The sequence below is a fragment of the Bos javanicus genome, chromosome 27 (assembly GCF_032452875.1).
Source record: "Bos javanicus breed banteng chromosome 27, ARS-OSU_banteng_1.0, whole genome shotgun sequence".
Lineage (NCBI taxonomy): Eukaryota > Metazoa > Chordata > Mammalia > Artiodactyla > Bovidae > Bos > Bos javanicus.
In genome coordinates this window covers 2,886,395-2,908,896 of record NC_083894.1, presented here as the reverse complement: position 1 = coordinate 2,908,896, position 22,502 = coordinate 2,886,395, and the positions used below count along the sequence as shown (strand labels likewise).

The 22,502-nt window shown below is 41.7% G+C and overlaps 1 protein-coding gene across 1 annotated transcript in view; it reads left to right on the top strand.

Annotated features, from left to right (window-relative positions):
- CSMD1 (CUB and Sushi multiple domains 1) overlaps positions 1–22,502 on the top strand; it is a 2,072,278-nt gene that overhangs the window by 1,713,219 nt on the left and 336,557 nt on the right. The window contains exons 21-23 of the mRNA XM_061404066.1: positions 632–820; positions 9,414–9,583; positions 16,546–16,702. Of these exons, the coding sequence (XP_061260050.1) occupies positions 632–820; positions 9,414–9,583; positions 16,546–16,702 (516 nt within the window). The remainder of the gene's footprint in view (positions 1–631; positions 821–9,413; positions 9,584–16,545; positions 16,703–22,502) is intronic.

The following is a 22,502-nucleotide window of genomic DNA, read 5'->3' as shown; positions in this document are numbered from 1 at the left end:
TATAATGTTATACATCTATTTTTTTAAATATTGATTTATTTGCCTGCACTGGGTCTAGTTACAGCATGCAAACTCTAGTTGCAGTGTGTGAGGTCTAATCCCCTGGCCAGGGACTGAGCCTGGGCGCCCTGCTTTGGGAGCACAATGTCTCAGCCACTGGACCACCAGGGACGTCCCTACATCTACTTTTTTAAATACTATAAGTAAGTAAGTAAGTGAAGTCGCTCAGTCGTGCCCGACTCTTTGTGACCCTGTGGACTGCAGCCTACCAGGCTCCTCCATCCATGGGATTCTCCAGGCAAGAATACTGGAATGGGTTGCCATTTCCTTCTCCAGGGGATCTTCCCGACCCAGGGATTGAACCCAGGTCTCCCACATTGCAGGCAGACGCTTTAACCTCTCAGCCACCAGGGAAGCCCTTTTAAACACTATAAGTTATTCCATTTGTCATGTGAAAACCTATAGTGCAAAGAACAACAATCCATGTGACAGTCACAGCAGAGTCTGGGGAAAAAAAAAATATGTCTAGTGGTTTACTTTTTAAAAAATAATAGCAGCTTTGGATTCTTGCCAAGTGATGTTTGAGTGTTTACACAGGTTCCCACATATGCTTTGTCCCTTCCTGTCTCAGAGTACGACCTCGAGCCATGTGATGACCCTGGCGTCCCTGCCTTCAGCAGAAGAATCGGCTTTCACTTCGGAGTCGGGGACGCACTGACCTTCTCCTGCTTCCCGGGTTACCGCTTAGAAGGTGCTACCAAGCTCACGTGCCTGGGTGGGGGCCGCCGTGTGTGGAGTGCACCTCTGCCAAGGTGTGTGGGTAGGTGGTCACACGCTTTCATTTCATTCATCCAGGGGACAGGGCGTGGTGCAGTCAGCGTGCAGGGCCCCTGGGCCAGGGAGGGGTGAGGGCCACCCGCTGGGATGGACAGAGGCTCCACTTCCCAGGGCAGGGGGACAGGACCCCCTCTGGGCTGTGGTTACCTCGGTGACAAAGCCAGCCCCTTTCAGCTCTAAAACCTCATGACTGAATGGGGGTGAAACTGAAGCCTATGCCAAGTGTAGTAATGAGGAAGAATATATATATATAAACGTATACACTGTATACCTGGGACAAAGGAAAAAGAAAAAGCTAGAAGGCAGGCTGTATTACCACAACCTTTGACAATTCTGTTGCTTAAAAGCAGTGAGCCTCTGCTGGTGACAATTTAAAGTGCTGGTTTTGTTGTTTCTTTACACTCTGATTAGAGGATTGTGCGTACTCCTGCAAACTGGGCGTGCTAGCAATTGTAATGCTGGATTAGTTTTCTCCCTGTGTTGTCGAGGAATTCAAGCGGTCATTCTGTAGAGCTGTATGAATCTTATCTAGGTATTTGGAACGAGGCACTGTGCTGAGACTGTGGAATTCAGGATGCCCATTCCATGGGGTGTATTTGTTGTTAACCTGAGCCTGTGCTGCTGTGAGGAGTTCATCAGAGAATCGATCTGGTGCTCAGAGTTTAAACAAGAAAGCTTGGCTGAAGGTCTGGCTAGTCTAGTCATTAGCTCCAGGGGCAGTGTCTTCTGCCTGCCCTCTGCCGTGCTGCTCAGCATGAGAAGGGCTTGCAGTCTGTCCTGTAGAGCTACCAAGCATGGCTAATGTCACAGCATTATGGCATCTGTCTAGTTAGGACCCTCAGACCCCTTCACTGTGAGCCTTCGAAGTTCTTGAGGAGCCCCTGGTACCCTCCACGTGCCTCTTACCACCTGATACACTAGAGCCTGGTGGGCAGGTTGTGAAACTGAAATTTCATAACCCATAAAAATACTGAATTGTTAACTTCATAAACCATACTTTTTCCAAAGAACAGAATCTCTTTAATTATTTAGAAATATTACGTGATTCAAAAGTCAATACTGTCTTTTTGAGTTTCAATGTGGCATAGACAGTAGGGTAGTGAGGACTTTAATATAAAAAATTAGACAAATGAACATGAAATGTATCATCTCTGCTTCCTGCTGGGGTGCATACCTGACCTTTGTATAATCTGACTTTCTCCTAAAACAGTAGTTCTTACTTTTTTTTTTAGTTATGGATTTTATTTGAGAATTGGATGCCAATTTTGAGCATGGCCTAAAGGAAAAAGGAATACTTTCTAAGAAAATTATTTTCTAGATGATCCTAGATGTTCTAAGAGTTGCCTAGAATCCATTTACCTCAAATTAGAAATTACTGAACAAGATGGTTAAAATCTGGAGAAAAAACTCCCAACCCAATGAAGTTGAAGATGTATTCCTCATTGTAACATTGTCTATCAATTATAATATTCTATTTGCCTTTATTCTATTTTATCTAGATTCATTCTTCTTATCTTGGGTTTTGCATCGTTGCCTTAAGTGTAAAATGAGGAGCAACTGGGGTTGAACTAATAGTTAATATTTCTAGACCAGCACAGCTCTGAACTCTTTGCATGTGTCAGATCCATTCTACAGAAGGGAACACTAAGAGCCTAAGACCTTTGCCAACCAGTACAATTAGCAAGATTCCAACACTAGGCTTTCACCCCAGCACTGAGACAGCACAGTGGCTTGGGCTGAGGCTGTTCTATATTTTTCCTCTTGTGTTTCACCAGCTGCCCCCCCAAAATTTCCTTCCAGCCCATCTGGCCACAAGAGACCTTTGAATAGCCGTGTTATTGTTCAGTCGATAAGTCATGCCCTACTCTTGTGACTGCATGAAACACTACTGCATGCCAGGCCTCCCTGTTCTTCACTATCTCCTGGCGTTTGCTCAAAATCACATTCATTGAGTCAATGATGCCATCCAACCATCTCATCCTCTGTCACCCGCTTCTTCTCCTGCCCTCAATCTTTCCCAGCATCAGGGTCTTTTCCAATGATCTGGCTCTTTCCATCAGGTCAGCAAAGTTTTGGAGCTTTAGCTTCAGCATCAGTTCAGTTCAGTTGCTCAGTCGCGTCCGATTCTTTGTGACCCCATGGACTGTAGCACGCCAGGCCTCCCTGTCCATCACCAACTCCCGGAGTTTACTCAGACTCATGCCCATTGAGTCAGTGATGCCATCCAACCATCTCATCCTCTGTCATCCCCTTCTCCTCCCACCTTCAATCTTTCCCAGCATCAGGGTCTTCTCCAATGAGGCAGTTCTTTGCATCAGGTGACCAAAGTATTGGAGTTTCAGCTTCAACATCATTCCTTCTTCCAATGAACCTTCAGGATTGATTTCCTTTAGGATTGACTGGTCTGATCTTGCTGTCCAAAGGGACTCTCAAGAATCTTCTCCATCACCACAGTTTGAAAGCATCAGTTCTTTGGCACTTACCCTTCTTCCTGGTTCAACTCTCACATCCATACATGATTAGTGGAAAAAACATAGCTTGGACTATGCAAACTTCTGTCAGCAAAGTGACATCTCTGGTTTTTAATACACTGTCTAGTTTTGGCACAGCTTTTCTTCCAAGGAGTAAGCATCTTTTAATTTCATGGCTTCAGTCATTGTTTACAGTGATATTGGAGCCCAAGAAAATAAAGTCTGTCACTGTTTCTACCTTTTCCCCATCTATTTGCCATGAAGTGATGGGACCAGATGCCATGATCTTAGTTTTTTGAATGTTGAGTTTTAAGCCAGCTTTTTCACTCTCCTCTTTCACCTTCATCAAGAGGGCCTTTAGTTCCTCTTCCCATTTTGCCTTTAGAGGGGTATTATCTGCATATATGAGGTTTTTGATATTTTTCCCAGCTTCTTGATTCCAGCTTGTGCTTCTTCTAGCCCAGCATTTCACTTGATAAACTCTGTGTATAAGTTAAATAAGCGGGGTGATGATACACAGCTTTGTTATACTCCTTTCCCAATTTTGAACCAGTCTGTTGTTCCATGTCCAGTTCTAACCATTGCTTCTTGTCCTGCCTGCATACAGGTTTCTCAGGAGGCAGGTAAGGTGGTCTGGTATTCCCATCTCTTTAAGAAATTTCCACAGTTTGTTGTGATCCACACAAAGGCTTTAGCATAGTCAATGAGGCAGATATTTTTTTTTAATCCCCTTGCTTTTTCTATGATCCAGCAAATGTTGGCAATTTGATATCTGGTTTGTATGCCTTTTCTAAACCCAGTTTGTACATCTGGAAGTTCTAAGTTCATGTACTGTTGAAGCCTATCTTAAAGGATTTTGAGCATTACCTTGCTAGCATATGAAATGAGTGCAATCGTACAGTAGTTTGAATATTATCTGGCACTGCCTTTCTTTGGAATTGGACTGAAAACTGATGTTTTCTAGTCCACAGCCACTGCTAAGATTTTCAAATTTGTACACTTACTGAGTGCAGCACTTTAACAGCATCATCTTTTAGGACTTGAAATAACTCAGCTGGAATTCCATCACCTCCACTAACTTTGTTTGTAGTAATACATACTAAGTCTCAATTGTCTTCACATTCCATAATGCCTGATTTTAAGTGAGTGACCACACCATCTTGGTTATCCAGATCATTAAGACCTTTTTGGTATAGTTCTGTGTTTCACTGCCCCCTCTTCTTAATCTCTTCTGTTTAATCTCTTAATCTGCCTCTGTTACATCCCTACTATTTCTGTCCTCTACTGTGCCCTTCTTCTTGTGAAATGTTGCCTGGATAGCTACAGTTTTCTTGCACAGATCTCTAGTCTTTCCCATTCTGTTGTTTTCCTCTACTTCTTCATGTTATTCATTTAAAAAGGCTTGCTTATATCTCCTTACTATTCTTTGAAAGTCTGCATTCAGTTGGGTATATCTTTCTCTTTTGCCTTTTGCATCTTCTGTTTTCTCAGCTATTTGTAAGGTCTCCTCAGACAACCATTTTGCCTTCTTACATTTCTTTTACTGTGGGATGGTTTTGGTCACTGCCTCCTGTATAATGTTACGGACCTCCTTCCATAGTTCTTCAGGCACTCTGTCTACCATACCTAATCCCTTGAATCTATTTGTCACCTCCACTGTAAAATCATAAGGAATTTGATTTAGGTCATACTTGAATGAACTAGTGGTTTTCCCTACTTTCTTCAATTTAAGCCCAAATTTTAAGCAATAAGAAGTTCATGATCTGAGCCACAGTCAGTCAGTTCCGGGTCTTGGTTTTGCTGACTGTATAGAACTTCTCCATCTTTGGCTGCAAAGAATAGAGTCCATCTGACTAACCACATTTCCAAAGGCAATAAAACCCAGCAGGTGACCCACCTGGCATCTGGGAATTCCCGCCCCCCTTCCTTTCTCTCATTCTCCACATCTGAATAGTGGTAGTTCTCAAGATTCTGCTTCCCCCAGGGCTCCTCTCTACCTGGCCTAGAGAAGGCTTCACCTTCACACCCTGAAGACGCTCCTGCCTCGAGGACTGCCCACCGGGAGGCCGCAGCCCCAGAGTGATCTGTCTGAATTCAGAGCCTCCCCCACCTGTCTGTTAACAGAATGTGAGGCAGCCTCCGGGAGGGTCAGTGTTGTTCACTGGGAGACCCTCTGACTTCCCACCCAGCTCAATCATATACTTGAGCTCGGGCACACACCTACACTCACGTACAGACGCACTGCACAAGACACAAAATTGCCTGGTTCTCTAACCTGAAGGCCTCTCTCTTCACCGCTCCTTACTCACAGCATGCACCACCTTTTCTGCCAGACTGCCCCTCCTCATTTTGAATGCCCTCCCATGCAGCTCTCTCCACCCCGCTTACTCCCTGGCTGGAGAGGGACCCTCCGGGATCACCGTCTGAGCCAGTAAGCTTGTCTTCTTGTCTCTGTCTCCCCAGCCAGGCTGACCTTTCCTTTACAGTGGGGCTGCCTTAGCCCAGATCCAGCTCTGGGCCATATGCAGTAAATGTTTGTCAAGCAATTGTTACTTCTCTCAGAGTGCCTATCTTGATCTCACAGTTTGATTCATTGGCACTCTGTGTCTATCTTTCGTCCTTCAAAATCATAGAAAAAAGAATAGCCTATCCCTAGCCAAGAGCTACAGATCCATTCTGAAGATCACACCTGGAGGAAGGCCAAGAGAATTATAGCACACTGCTTCACCTTTCCCTAATAAACACCTGGTTATAAGCAGAACTTTGAGTGGAAACCTGGGCTGAGAACGGCCCTGACCGGCACTCCTTACGTGAAGAAGTGTCCCTGTAAGATGAGAGGCACTGTGGGTTTCAGCAGTGTTTAGAGGAGCAAGTCTTCAGCAACAGAATTTGAATCCAGATCAGTGTAAGTAGGCAGATTGCATGCATGGTCAGTCATTCAATCGTATCTGACTCTTTAAGAACCTGTGGACTGTAGCCCGCCAGGATCCTCTGTCCATGGGATTCTCCAGGCAAGGATCCTGGAGTGAGTTGCCATTTCAGCATATATTTTCACCTACTGTGTTACTATCAAATAGTAAATTAATATCCCTGATAAAGTATCTCTTAATATTGAATATTAATACTTATAGATAATATGGTAATGCTCTGGGTGTAGACTTTCAGCTTCCAAAGCTGTGAGAAATACTGATTAATGTTGTCCTTTAAGCCTCTCATCTCTTTTGTTACATCACCCAGAGCTAAAAGACAGCCTGCACAGGTTGATGCTTTTGTACAGAAGAATTAACTGAAAAATCAATTGACTCCTTTCTATTTTTTTCATTTACTTTTATAAGTTTAGTTCCATTACAAAACTCTAAATGACAATTCAATTTTAATTACAGTTTCAGGAGGTTCTTTATAAAAAAAAAAAAAAGAGCCAATGATTCATTTTACGGGAAATTATATTCTTTCATCTTAAAGTCATTTTAAATGGATTATGGAAAGAACTTAAAATTGACACATTTAATTGCTCCAGAAATGGAGATTTGCAATGGATGTCTGAAATCAAGTTCAAAGAATTTCTGAAATTCTGATGACTTGCATTCTTTAAGTTTCTGAGCACCTGCTTTTTCACTGTTTGTCATATTTCACTCAATTATCTCCTATGGGACCGTCTTGGGCTTTAGATCACTTACTCAGTCTTCTTTACACATTCCAGTTCTTTCATTTGAAAATCATGTTGCATCTGTCTTTGTGACTAGGACATTCAATTGGAAATAAACTTAAGTCATTAGCCTGCCTCACAAACAAGATCCCAGTGCAAACGTTCCTGTTCCATGGCAGGATATTTTGTGGAATGTTAAGATGCTCAATCATGACAGCCTCATGTTCCTACTCTTTTGGAGTCATACATTCGTATGTGTTCCTCGTGCGTTACTTAACATCTGTAAGCATAATTGATAATAAATATTGTACTTTGACAACATAGTGTGGTTGTTACTAGACCACCTGAGATTCAAATCCCAACTCTGTCAACCACCCACCCTGCCCCCATGTGATCTGGAGCAGGTTAATTAATCTGCCTCAGTTTCTTCATCTGTAAAATGGACTTAGCCTTGATACTGACCTCTTAGAATTGTTTTCTTTATTTAATGATGTAATACTCATAAAAATGCATTCAGTTCAAGTGACTAATAGACCAAAAGAAGAATAGATTGCTGTACCTAGACAATTTTTATCAACCCTTTTGTTGTTCAGTCGCTGAGTCATGTCCAACTCTTTGCAACTCCTATGGACTGCAGCATACCAGGCTTCCCTGTCCTTCACTATATCCTAGAGCTTGCTCAGACTCACGTCCGTTGAGTCAGTGATGCCATCCAACCACATCATCCTTTGTCTTACCCTTCTCCTCCTGCCTTCAGTCTTTCCCAGCATCATAAGTACTTATTTGATCTTCCAGTGTGTTCCTCTAGACTGGGAATTCTAGAATTTGTTAACATGTCCATTTTCACACTATGACTGTTTCCTTTAGAATCTCTGGATTCCCTGTTTTCTTTTAGTGTGTGTCCTCTTTTCCAAACAGCCATCTATCTGGTCATCTCTGTGCTCCAAGCTCTCCAGGGATCCTGGTTCCATGACCCCCAGACACTCCCTGATGTCTGGGCCAGGGAGTGTTTGAAGCCAGATCTCCTACGTTCTTCCAAATGTTACCCTGCTTCAGTCATGCCCACAAGGCCACTTGTGCTTCTTTCTTAACGTTTTCTCCCCCATTTCCCATAAAACCCCCCTTTATGCCCTTTTGGAGGGAAAGGTAAGGGCAGGGGAACCAAGTTCTCCTGTGTTTTCTCCCTGATTCTCTTCCTAGCCCTCGTATGTGGGGACATTCTGAAATTCAAGGGCACAAATCATCTGGAGCTTATCCTGAATCTCCAGCTTTTTCCTTCCATCATCAGGCCAGGGAAGCCCCACTCCTGGTGCAGAGGAGGACTTCAGTTATTGTCAGAGAGAGACTGGGAAGTCAGAGATTTGTGATTTTGAAGACGGCATGCCTGGGACAGCGCCAGACTGTGTGACCCTCAGGAGGCCCCCCCCCTTAAAGTGACCCCTGCCCCCCTCTCGCCCCCATTGTGTGCAGGCATTTTACTTATTTTCAGTTTCCAACTTGACCATTACTCTTCACACTCAGGCTTGTTTTGTTGCAATTTTAAAAATCGCTGTGCTTATCACATAGTGTGGCTAATAAGTGATTTCTTGCAGAATCACATGGAGCATTCTTGTCACACAAGCATGCACACATACACACACACACATGCAAACACACACATGCAAACTCAGGGCATTTTTATCTTGTTATAGTTGCTTTGGACACTTAGAGTTTTAGAGGTTAGCCTAACACGCTCACTTTCCTTGGTGAGGAATGGGTGCTGAGCGTCTAGGTGACTTTCTCTGATGACTAGTCTAGGTGACTTTGGCAGAAAGTTGAGAGCTATATTTGTTTTCATTTTTACTCTGATTTAAGTTCTTTATGCAAATTTGGATCTTGAGGTGAACTGCCCTCTCCTTTCATCAGGAAAAGGGGGAAAGAATGTATTTTCTGCCATCAAAGGGACTTCTATCCCAAGACAGTTAGACAGGCTCAGGACTGTGACATGGCAGTGGGAGACTCAGTGGTCTGGTCCATGGTTAAAATCCTATTTAAATGCATCCAGGCTAAGGCCATGGAATGCCGATGGGGAGAAGTACGTGGACATCACTGTGGAGTCAGCACGTAGGGGTTGGCAGGGACACTTCACGAGGCAGAGCTGGGGCTCAGACAGGCAAGCACCCAGGGGTCAGTCAGAGTGCTCAGACTTACCTGTTTCACCCTAGAACTCTGCAGGATAGGAGGAATAAGCAGTCTACTAAAAGAAACAAGAAAATCTTGAAAATGGGATGAATGGGGATATCTTTCCTGTCCAGTTGGTAAAACAGTGAAAAGAAGCTGTTAGTCTATAAAAGCAATATGTTAACAGCAGACACATTGAGAGAGAAGAGGGCTGCCATGATTTTAAAGTTTTTATTTATTAAAATCAGTAATTCCACTTTTGAATCTTCTTTCTTTTTTTAATGTCCTGTTTATTTTAGCTGAATGTGGAGCAAGTGTCAAAGGAAATGAAGGAACGTTGCTGTCTCCAAATTTCCCGTCAAACTATGATAATAACCATGAGTGTATCTATAAAATTGAAACAGAAGCTGGCAAGGGCATCCATCTCAGAGCACGAAGCTTCCAGCTGTTTGAAGGAGATATTCTGAAGGTAAAAATAATTTTCTTTAATAAAACTACATCTTTCCTTCTCAAGGAATAAATAGGATCTTGATCCAGGTATATCATAGATATAGACATATACCTATATTAACATATCTTTATATATACACATTTTTCCCAATTTGCTTATCCAACTGGTTTGAGATAGTGGTCTCTAGCATTATGTGTGTTGGACTTTAAAATATCTCAGTCTGTAATCCTGGATCTGAAATGCATTCGCTGTGTATCTTAGGCATATTTTTTTTAAGATTTTTAAGTCTTAGTTTTCTTATACATAGAAAACATGCAATGGTGCCTACCTTTTTTGTGATGTTTTGAAAATAATATAATATAGATACGTATTAGTAGCCTTGTGCCTAGCGCACACTGGGAGTTGTATTAGTAAAAACTCACAGGATCCTCAGACCAACCCTTTCTGCAGTCCCTCTTGATTTGTAAATGTGGTCATGACAGAGCATCCTTCAGAGCTGGAAAGATCTGGATGTGACAGTGGAAACAAACCTGACCACTGTCCTGGGACCACCAAGCAGGGTGTGTGTAGAGAAGCCATGCCGGGAGGAGGCAGTCTCACACACAAGGCTGAGTTGTGTTCACAGAACTCTGGGGTATCCAAGGCATGGGGCCAGCCACAAGGGTCATTGCAGTAGGTGATTCTTAGCCTCAGAGCCTCAGGGAGCTTCTCTGGGGTGGGGGTGGGGAGGTTCAGATGTGCACACCACTCACATTCCAGATGGACTCAGGAAAATGGGCAGAGAAATAGATCCAGGGCACCACGTCTTGCCTTGACCTGAAAATCTCAGCTCCAACTGCAAATGCCACCAAACTCCTTCTGAAATACTTTCCATATCTCCTGAAACTATGTCAGGAAACTGGGACCTCCTTGGGTCTAGGGCCTGAGTGGGCACTTGCACCCCGAGCCTTAGGGAAAGAGACTGGTTTTGAGCAACAAAGACCACACTGGCCACCATCCAGCCTGTCCACAGCTGGTTCCAGGGGGACTGAGCACCTTGTCCACCATCGCAGCTGGTTTACAAGAAGGACTGGTCTCATTCCCTTTCTAAAGTCCTAGGGTGCCCACTCACATATTCTTCTACACAGACACACACAATGTTCCATCTCAGGGCCAGTTAACTTGGCTCACTTGAAGCTGTGAGCACTGAGAAGCTATGCAAAGAGCCTGCTACAGGAGGACTCTAGTGCCCCTCAAGGGTGCTCTCTGTGTGCGTAGTGGATGAAGAGGATTGCTGGCAGTTTCCACCATGTGCACAGGTCAAGAGAAGCCTCCAGACTCAAGTGCTCCCTTCCTCCAAGTCCACCCTTGACTACGGTTCTAGGTCATAATTTAAAAGACAGATTTTATTTTAGCTGTTCTTTCATTGCAATGGTCTTTAGAAAAAGCTCATGTTGGCAGTATGAGTCACTGTAATTAAGAAGTGATTTTCAGGTATAAACTAGAGTATCCTCACTGATCTAGAAAAAGTTAAAGTCGAATCATACAAAACTATTTTCTTTGCTAGCCTCCCACTCAAGATGTCAGCAAATTTGGGAAATACAGCAGTGGTCACAGGACTGGAAAACATCAGTTTTCACTTGAATCTCAAAGAAGGGTAATACCAGATAACGTTCAAACTACCCTGCAACTGCACTCATTTCACATGCTAGCAAGGCTATGCTCAAAATCCTTCAAGCTAGTCTTCAAAGTATGTGAATCAAGAGCTTCCAGATGTACAAGCTGGATTCAGAAAAGGCAGAAGAAGCAGAGATCAAACTGCAGACATCCACTGGATCAAAGAAAAAGCAAGGGAATTCCAAAAAACATCTACTTCTGCTTCATTGACTACACTAAAGCCTTTGACTGTGTGGAGCACAACAAACTGAAAAGTTCTTAAAGAGATGGAAATATCAAACCACCTTACCTTACAGCGAATGGTGTCAGATTCCTGATCTCCAAAAAAGATTTAGCTTTAGGACCAGGGACCAGGCTTGATCACTCAAGAGCTTTTGTGTACCAGAGTTTTATTAAAGTATGTAAAAGAACAGAGAAAGCTTCTGACATAGACATCAGAAGGGGACAGAGAGTGCTCCCTCACTAGTCTAAGCAATGGAATTATATACTTTTTTAATTGGTTATTACAATAAATCAAAAGAATATCTCAAGGTTGTAAATATCCTACTAGACCTACTCCATAATTTACATTTAAATATGACAGAATTAGAATTAATAATATAAAGATCTTACCAGAGCCACTCCCATAATATACATTCTAAGATAACAGGATTAGTCTGAAGGTTTTCAAGGAGAAGCTGTCCTCAAGCAGGATACATTGTTGTTATGTAATGCTTAGTATAGAGTTTGAACTGAGTTGTTTGTTGTGTAATCATCAGTTCTCCACTTAAAGAAAACACACACACACACACACATTTTATGTGACTAAGACTAAGAAATGGAAAGGGAAAAAAGGCATTTGTCCTTTCCTCCTCCTTGAGAATTTCAGACCCCTCTCTCCTCCTCAGGGACCCCAGATTTCTTATCAACCTGACTAGGAATTGACTGTCTCACCTGTATCCTGAGAAACTTTTATGTAGGTCAAGAAGCAACATTTAGAACCAGACATGGAAAAACAGACTGCTTCAAAATTGAGGAAGGTGTATGACAAGGCTGTCACCCTGCTTATTTAACTTCTATGTAGAGTACATCATGCAGAATGATGGGCTGGATGAATCACAAGCTGAAATCAAGATTTCCAAGAGAAATATCAACAGCCTCAGATATGCAGATGATACCACTCTAATGACAGAAAGTGAAGAGGAACTGAAGAGCCACTTGCTGAAAGGGAAAGAGGAGAGTGAAAAAGCTGGCTTAAAACTCAACATTTAAAAAACGAAGATCATGGCATCCATTCCTATCACTTCATGGCAAATAGAAGGGAAAAAGTGGCAACAGTGACAGATACTATTTTCGTGGGTTCCAAAATCACTGCAGACATTGACTGCAGCCACAAAATTAAAAGATGCTTACTCCTTGGAAGGGGAACTATGACAAACCTAGACAGCATATTCAAAAGCAGAGACCTCACTTTGCCGACAAAGGTCCATATAGTCAAAGGTATGGTTTTTCCAGTAGTCATGTATAAATGTGAGAGTTGGACTATAAAGAAGGCTGAGCACCAAAGAATTGATGCTTTCTAATTGTGGTGCTGGAGAAGATTCTTGAGAGTCCCTTGGACAGCAAGGAGATCACACCACTCAGTCCTAAAGAAACCAATCCTGAATATTCATTTGAAGGATTGATGCTGAAGCTGAAGTTCCAGTACTTTGAAGTTTCAGTACCTTATGTGAAGGCCAACTCATTGGAAAAGACCCTGATATTGGAAAAGATTAAAGGCAAAGGAAGAAGTGGGTAGCAGAGGATGAGATTGTTAGATAGCATCACCAGCTCAATGGGCATGAATTTGAGCAAACTCCATGAGATAGTGAAGGACAGGGAGGCCTGACATGCTGCAGTACATTGGGTCACAAAGAGTTGGACATAACTTAGCAACTGAGCATAATGTAACATACAGCCTTTAAGGTACACTTTTAAGAACAATTAATAATACTTTGGTGTAGGTGACTGATTAGAGACACTGCATTAAATATACACTGATGAGTATTATTGGAATGGAAGAAAGCAGATCATGTGCATTTGTGATTGTGTGCTGTTTAAACTTGTTGATTATAATAAAAAATCAGAACAAAATCTTGCTTGCTGCTGCTGCTAAGTCGCTTCAGTCATGTCTGACTCTGTGCGACCCCATAGACGGCAGCCCACTAGACTCCTCTGTCCCTGGGATTCTCCAGGCAAGAACACTGGAGTGGGTTGCCATTTCCTTCTCCAATGCATGAAAGTGAAAAGTGAAAGTGAAGTCGCTCAGTCATGTCCGACTCTTAACAACCCCATCGACTGCAGCCTACCAGGCTCCTCCATCCACGGGATTCTCCAGGCAAGAGTACTGGACTGGGGTGCCATTGCCTTCTCTGAAAATCTTGCTTACCAAATTGAATCCCAGAAAAACTGTCAGTTGTCTGAAGTACCGAGATATTTTGCAAGCATATATTTTATTGACCATGCTAATAAAGATCAAAGTGTTAAAAAGTTTCATGTAGGATTATCTTAATTTTAATTAATTTTATTGGCATATAGTTGTGTTAGTTTCTACTGTCCAGCAATGTGAATCAGTTATATGTATACATATATCCCTTATTGATACTATACTTAAAATAGATAAGTAATGAGAACCTCCTGTATAACTTAGGTAATGCTATGCTCTTTGGTAACCTAAATGGGAAGGAAATCCAAAAAAGGGGATATAGGTATAGAGATTATCTTAATTTTTGATCTTAAATGCTGTTTACATTGCCCCCATATAAATAGCATGATTTATACCATACAAAGGCCACATTTCCTATGTATACACCCTCCCACATATATAAACATGATGTTTCCTTGTTTTGAATGGAAGAATCATGAAAGAGAGGTATATTAATAGTTCTAAGGAGAATGCCATGGTAAAATACATAGTGGAGAGAGAGGTTAGTTTTGGAAAGAGCTTGCGGGGTAGCACCTACAGGCCTAGGGCTGGTCTCGGCATTGTCATTCCAGGATCCCTTGCGATGTTTTCTAACCTGTACTCATCTGCTCCCTTGGCTGTTCCACACAGAGCATATGGCGCTGATTAGGTGCCAAGCTCTGAGGAGATTTTGTAGTGCAACTAGTTACAGTCCTGCACTAATGTGAGACCCAAGGAGCCTTTTCCTAATGACCGAAAGGGACACTTTGATTCTAGCTGCTTGTAGATGAGGAAATACACTACGAGGTGTTATCTTGAGCTAAAATTGCTTGTCACTAATTTCATTGGAATTAAAAGTCAATGCCTTTGCCTTCCAACACTATCTGGGTTGTTGCTTGTGATACATGTGAAGCATGAATCCAGATTTTCAACTTGAGAGAACTGACAACATAATATCCACACTCATCAGTTACTTCTTCATTCAGAGATTTTCACTGTCAAGCCCAGTGCTAATTGCTGGTGATGTAGACAGATAAGACAGAATTACTCTTCTGCAGAAGCTTGTAGTTCAGCATGGCAGTGGGTCAGTTTTTGTGGTTGTAGATGAGAGGGTCCTGGGCACTATTTGCTGTCTATGTGAGCTATTAAATCTCAGAGAAGCACTCAGACAAGCCAGGATCAGTGGAGGCGACCAGCAAATGGTGCTTCAGAGCTTTGAGGACTAAACCTAGGCATGTGTTTATCTGCTTTAATGCTGCCTCCTCTCTACAGATTCTTGTGAATCACAGAGAATTACATGGCATGTGAGGTAACATAAGACCTTGCTGGAGAGGCCTGGACACTTTATTTTTCAGCCAGAATGCTCTGGATTTAAAAGTCTTTGTAATCTGGGTGTCAGAAATTAAAGCATGTACATTAAGCCAAACAATGATTTGTCCAGTACTAGCTTGACGCTAGTAAAGGGTATTTGATTCTCCTAACTCGAGCATGAGTGTATTGAATTAAAATGCAATCCAATCGTGAACCATAAAATTAGTTATTCCAAATGTGTCCTCTCCATTTAGGAGTGTGTGAACCTGTATGTCAGTCTGTCAAGCAGCATTCGTGGTTTCCATGCACATCAGAAGAGTGATGGGAGAGGAAAAGGAAGAGTTAATCTCTGTGAGGGAACTAGACCGCTCTGGGGGGCTACCAAGCACTGTGATGTTTTAATTAGTTAGGATTTTTTCATCGAGAAAAGCTGGATGTTCTCCAGTATGATGTGATACATTTGCATTCTTTCTTCTAAAAAGCCCTCATTCATACATGGTCCCTCGCTATGAACACTCACAATGTTCCAAGGCAAGTGGCCGAGCCTCTCCCACTAAGCGTTCCAGTGTTGACCACTTACTGATGGTGTGAGGGCTCAGTGCTGAATTCCACTAGAACGTGAACACGTTTTTTCCGGCATTAGGAAGGTTCTGTCCACGCCCTAAGATTGTTTGACACAGTCCCTGCTGGGGCAATGTGTCTGGCACCCCTGTACTCCTAGTGTGGACCTGAGAAGGCACCACTTCATCTCCCTTGGGGCTTCCCTGGTGGCTTATGTGGTAAAGAACCCTCCTGCAGTGCAGGAGACCCAGGCTCAATCTGTGAGTCAGTAGGATCCCCTGGAGGAGGAAATGGCTCCCCACTCCAGTATTCTTGCCTGGAGAATCCCATGGACCGAGGAGCCTAGTGGTGTACAGGTCATGGAGTCGCAAAGAGTCAGATACAACTGAATGACTTACACTTTCGCACTTTCCTTTCCCTCACCCATGATGTCTACTCAAAACCGAGCCCAGTCCTCTTGCCTTCCAGACACCCAGAGTGTCCACTCAGGCTGTACAACCTCCTAGAAAGACAAGAGTCAATCTCGAAGTGCTTCAGAGCAAGACCAGACACCAATTCCTCTGTTAGGGCAAATTCAAAGCTGAAGTCACCGCAGGCACAGGGATGAGAAAGTGGGACAAAGCTTTGGCACCACACCCTGTGACACGTTCCGATGGGAGAGGGGATGTCCACAGTGAACCGCAACACGTGCTTTCAAACTCTGCACACGGATCGGGAGGGAGGGAATGTGGTAGCCTCTGGAACCGGGAAATGCAGACGCCTAGTGATTCCATTTTACATGAGCAGAGAGAACCCAGCATGATGCAGATAAATGACCTGGGCACAAGTGGAATCTTTTGTTTTTAATGTAAAGGTAAAAGTTAGAGAAAAAAGGATGGTCTGGCCGTGTCTACTCGGCTTTCTATAAACTGTGTAGCTTTCTAAAGAATTGTATAAAACTGTGTGTTTGAAAGTTTGGATCTCTTGTTAAAATTGCTGGCATATGAACAGAGCTCAGTGACCAGGGTGCTCGTGCTGTGGTTCTCCTCAGGTCTATGATGGAAAGGACAGCTTGTCGCGGCCCTTGGGCGCCTTCACTAGGAACGAGCTGGTGGGGCTCGTCCTGAACAGCACCTCCAACCACCTGTGGCTGGAGTTCAACTCCAATGGATCCGACACGGACCAGGGCTTTCAGCTCACCTACACCAGTAAGTGCCGAGCAGGTTAACCCTTTCACGTTACTTTTATTTTCTTGGGATACAGCTGTTACTTCACTAATATGATACCTTTTAAATATCGATTTTTTTTTCCTGGGCCCCCTCTTGTGTTTTTGGATAGCTGTTTAATTCTGTGAATTGTTGAACAGACAGTAAATTTAGACACATTACCAGAAGCAGGAGTTTGAAGCATATTTATTTAGGCATATTCATACTCTCTTAACGTGGCTGTACGTGAAAAGAAAATGTCATGACATTGAAGAGATATTAGGGTCAAAGTGATTGTGATTTAATGCACCTGACAAAAATTCATAGACATATGTATGAAAGATTTTGAATGGATGATACAATTGATAGTAACTGTCTTTGAATGCCTACGACACATTGATACTTTTCTGTTATATCTATTACATTCCATACATTCTGTAAGATAGATTACATGTGTGCAAAATATAATAAATAATTTATACATATAAATACACAGGTACACACATATGGTTGTGTGTATCTCAACTCTGTTGTAAGCACTTTCTTCTCACAACTAATTTCCTATGAGAAAACTAAACACAAGTAATTGCAGCATGTGTCCAAGTTATCAGGTAATGAGCCAGTAGAACCAGGATTGGATCTGGAGCTCACAGTTGTTTGTTTGTTTGTTTGTTTTAACTTTTTTTTAAAAAAAGTATAAAGCAATTAGCAATGCTGTGATTGTTTCAGGTGAACAGCAAAAAGATTCACCCATGTGTGTGTGTGTGTGTCCATTCTCCCCAACACTCCCCTCCCATCCAGGCTGCCCCATAGCATTGAGCAGAGTTCCCCATGCTATACAATAGGTCCCTGTTGGTTATCCATTTTGAACATAGCACTGTGTACATGTCCATCCCAAACTCCCTAACTATCCCTTCCTTCCAGCCTTCACCCCTGGCAACCATAAGATTGTTCTCTAAGTCTATGTAGCTCACAGTTTTAAGCAGTGTTCTTGTGTCCCTTATTAATATAATTAATATAAGTTAATATGGAAATGCCTTTTTTTTAAAGAAAAATAAAGTTTAAAAAGTAGCTATTTGGTATGGGTAACTAATTAAAATTGAGTAATAAATTAACTAAAATGCTTAAAATCTACAAGACAGCCCAATTCTTCACTGATTTGATGATTAAAAATCTTTGTGATACCAAATACTATTACATAGGAAATTAAAATTTTTGGATTTTGAGCATGAAAGTATGTTAATGATTATCAAGACTGATTCCTTTATTTGACAGATAAGCAAATGAAGGCCTGAAAAAGATAATAACTATCCCAGACACAAAGCTAACCCAGATGCCTTAAAGGAAGATTAATTGCCTCAAATCCCCCTTGGTAGGTGAAATTGCATTTGAAGAATTACAAGCCTTTTGGGAAAAACAGAATTACAGTCTCACGGACATGATGAGAAAGCAAATGTTTCACTTTCATAAAAATAACCATTTAAAAGACTCCATGAAGTGAAACCATATTAGTTATATTATATGCAAATAAATTGCTAGCAATTATATTACAAAATGAATGTATGATTATGATTTTTGTTTACTAGAATTCTACTTTTCAGAATTTCACTCTCAAAAAAGTTTCAAAGAGTTCTTATCAAGCCAGTTCGCTCTGCTTGCAGATAAAATGTAAACCAGCCTGATCTCTTTTTATTCCTGCTGCGGGTTTTTCATCAAACGCTCATCAACTGTAACTTATTGCTTGTATGTGTCAATACTCGCTTCCCAGCTCTTACACTGGTCTTACAGTTTAGAGGAACATGGGTACTTGAGAAGGAGAATGGTGTGAATACTCTCCAGGTAACTTTCTGAGTTTACTGGAGTCAGGGCAAGCCCCAGGACACCTGGATTTCCTCCACCTCTTGTATTGTGTTAGCTTCTCTGACAAATCGTGCTTCTTACAATGCCTTGTCAGCGAAGAGCTGAAAACCTTGGTCCTCTCTCTTCTGTGCATCTTCACTACTGAATTCTTGGTGCCACCCTGGCGTGGAGGTTACTAAGCCTCGTAGAAATGTATCATGTTTGATGTGTTATACCACATTATTTCTCAACCCTAGTTACCCCATTCTATTTTCCCTCTAACAATTTCAAAGGAGAGAATTTCTTAAAAAAAAAAAAAAAAACTTTTTATTGTATATTAGAGCATAGCTGATTAACAATGCTGTGATAGTTTCAGGTAAACAGAGAAGGGACTCAGGCACACATATACATATGTCCATTCTCTGTCAAACTCCCCTCCCATCCAGGCTGTCACATAGCATTGAGCAGAGTTCTCTGTGCTATACAGTAGGTCCTTGTTGCTTATTCATTTTAAACATAGTAGTCTGTACATGTCCATCCCAATCTCCCTAACCATCCCTTCCCCTTATCCTTCCCCCCTGCAACCATAAGTTTGTTCTCTCAGTCTGTGAGTCTCTTTTTGTTTTGTAAGTTCGTTTGTATCACTTCTTTTTAGATGTCACATATAAGGAATGACATGGCATTTCTGCTTCTCTGACTTACTTCGCCCAGTATGACAATCTCCAGGTCCATCCACGGCGCTGCAAATGGCATCATTTTATTCTTTTTAATGGCTGAGTAAAATTCCACTGAATGTTGTGGTATATATGTACCACGTCTTCGTTATCCGTTTTTCTGTTGATGAACATTTAGGCTGCCTCCATGCCTCAGCTATCGTGAACAGTGCTAGAGTGAACACTGGGGTGCATGTACGAGAACAGTGATTTTAAATTCATGAGCATTCATTTCATATAGTTTCATGGTCATGCAAGAGACATCAGGAAGCAAATTCACACCTGCTGGAGTTTATAGTCATGTTATTTTTTTTTAATTTATTTATTTTTATTTTTTTCTGGAAATTCTTTTTTTAAATTATTTTATTTTTAACTTTACAATATTGTATTGGTTTTGCCATATATCAACATGAATCCGCCACAGGTATGCACGTGTTCCCCATCCTGAACCCTCCTCCCTCCTCCCTCCCCATACCATCACTCTGGGTCACTTTATTTCTTTATCACTGAGATGGGGGCTACTGAACTGTTTCCAGAATTCTGACTTCCCCTTTATTTTCCAAGTGGCACTGAAGAAAGCCCATATACCCTAAAAGCCTGTGACTGGAGTGACGTTAGAGGCTGTAGGCTTCATCTGTGTGTCATGCTCACCTTCCCTTGTCAAGAAGAGTGGCGTCAATGTGTTCTTCTCAGTCCCTCCAGCCAGCACGTGATGTTTGTCCCTGGTTCTCCATGTCACTGTCCAGTCTGTTAGAACTTTTGCTTGTCCTCCCATTTCTGAGTAACTTTGAGAAAATTTGAAGCCATGGATCTATTCATGGACACTTTCCAATTATGTGAACTTTATTTATTTTTTTTAACACAGCAGCCAAACTTTCTAAAAGAGTAAGAAAGAAATACTGGTGACAGCATGAATTTAGCTCTTAGTTGAATCACCTCGATGGGAGTAGCTCTCTTTCCTGCCTGTCTTCCCTCTTTGCCCTCACCTTCAATAACAGAGATGCTCCCTGGGTACAAGTCTTGTTCCCAAGATTTTCCTGGAGCTAGAATGCACTGCCAGATAGAAAAAAAGATATCTATAATACAGAGTGGATGGTGCTGATGGTTATAATCAAAATATTATTAATTTCTCTTTAAATTCTTAGGTTTAAATACTCAGTAATTAAGATAAGTCCTGGGTGTTCATTGGAAGGACTGATGATGAAGTTGAAACTCCAGTACTTTGGCCACCTCATGCGAAGAGTTGACTCATTGGAAAAGACCCTGATGCTGGGAGGGATTGGGGGCAGGAGGAGAAGAGGACAACAGAGGATGAGATGGCTGGATGGCATCACTGACTTGATGGACGTGAGTCTGAATGAACTCTGGGAGTTGGTGAATGACAGGGAGGCCTTGCGTGCTGCAATTCATGGGGTTGCAAAGAGTTGGACACGACTGAGCGACTGAACTGAACTGAATTAAGAAATTCCAAGCTCGTTCAATATGATTGAACACCCTCATCAACTCTTCATCTCTAAAAGGTGGTTTGGAAATAATTTTGTTGTTATTGTTCAGTCGCTAAGTCTTTCCAGTTCTTTGCAACCCAATGGACCACAGCAAACCAAGCTTCCCTGTCCTTCACTATCTCCTTGAGTTTGCTCAAACTCATGTCTATGAATTCAGTGATGTCATTCAACCATCTCATCCTCTGTTTCCCCTCCTCCTCCTGCCCTCAGTCTTTTCAACATCAGGGTCTTTTCCAATGAGTTGGCTCTTCATATCAGGTGGCCAAAGTGTTGGAGCTTCAGCTTTAGCATCAGTGCTTCCCATGAATATTCAGAGTTGATTTCCTTTAAGGTTGACTGGTTTGATCTCCTTGCTGTAAGGGACTCTCAAGAGTCTTATCCAGTACCGCAGTTCAAAAGTATCAATTCTTTGGTGCTCAGGTTTCTTTATGGTCCAACTCAAATCTGTATATGACTACTGGAAAAACCATAACTTTGACTATACGGACTTTTGCTGGCAAAGTGATGTCTTTGCTTTTTAATAAGGTGTCTAGGTTTCTCATAACTTTTCTTCCAAGGAGTAAGTGTCTTTTAATCTGTGGCTGCAGTTGCCATCCACAGTGATTTTGGAGTCCAGGAGAATAAATGGTCGAAAACCGTTTTGAGCCAATTATTAAAGCTTAAGACTATTGGAGGACACTTTCAACTATTTTCAAAAGACTTTTATAATTGCCTCTTGCTAGCTAATTGCATTACTTAAGGAAACATTCATATTTGAATGTTTCAAATCCATAATTAATCTACACACAAGTGGATTAGAAAATGTCAACAGAGAGTAAATATATAGCTTAATAAACATCTTGAAGGTTTTCAAATGAGAACAAATCATATTTGTATATCCTTTAATATTTAGAGCATACTCCCGAGTACCTTGTAATTTTACCATCTTGGCAATTCCAGGTCTTGATAAATAGCCCCTTTAACTCTCCCTCATAAGTTAGAAACTTTTAATTTTCCAAATATGTAAGTGCTTTGCTGAAACATCCACATACAGGTTGATGAAGCCTGGATCCGATCCAGGTCTTCCCAACAAAGGTCAGCACTGTCAACAGCCTTGTTTTAAAATACTTTAGATGATCTCACAGATGAGTTCCACATTAATTGACTGATATTTATATATGTAAAGGCACTGGCAAGGGAGGAAAGCCAGGCATCTTTGGGACAAGTAGGAATAAGTATATTAGTACCCACTTAATGAGCAAGTACTGATTTCTGAATAGGAAGTTAGAGCAGCATATAGCTGGGAGAGCAATAGCTGGTTAAAAAAAAAAAAAAAACACACTGTGATTTCTTACAGATTTGTCCATTTTCATAATAGATGATAGTCTTCTAATGCTGCAATTATGTCAAATAGAGGCATAAACCATAAGCTTGTCCAGATCAAGAAGTGTGGGTGTTTGTTTTTTGATTCCCCTCTGTACCTCACACAGGTGTCTGATCTGCAGAGTAAAAAGCTTAGACTGGATCTCCATTATTCACACTGTATTCTGCAGAGCACCAAAATTCTGCAGAGCTTTCTCAGGGCAATAAGAGCTTCTCCTTATTTAACATAAGCATTTTGTTTTATTCCAGTGATTATAACATTCTTCAAATGTCAGGAAAAGTCATATTACAATGGGTTGCTATGTCTTCTAAATATTTCAGCAAATATTTTTTAAAGGAAAAAAGATTTAGAAATTTTAAAAAATCCTTGTTGAATTCAGAATT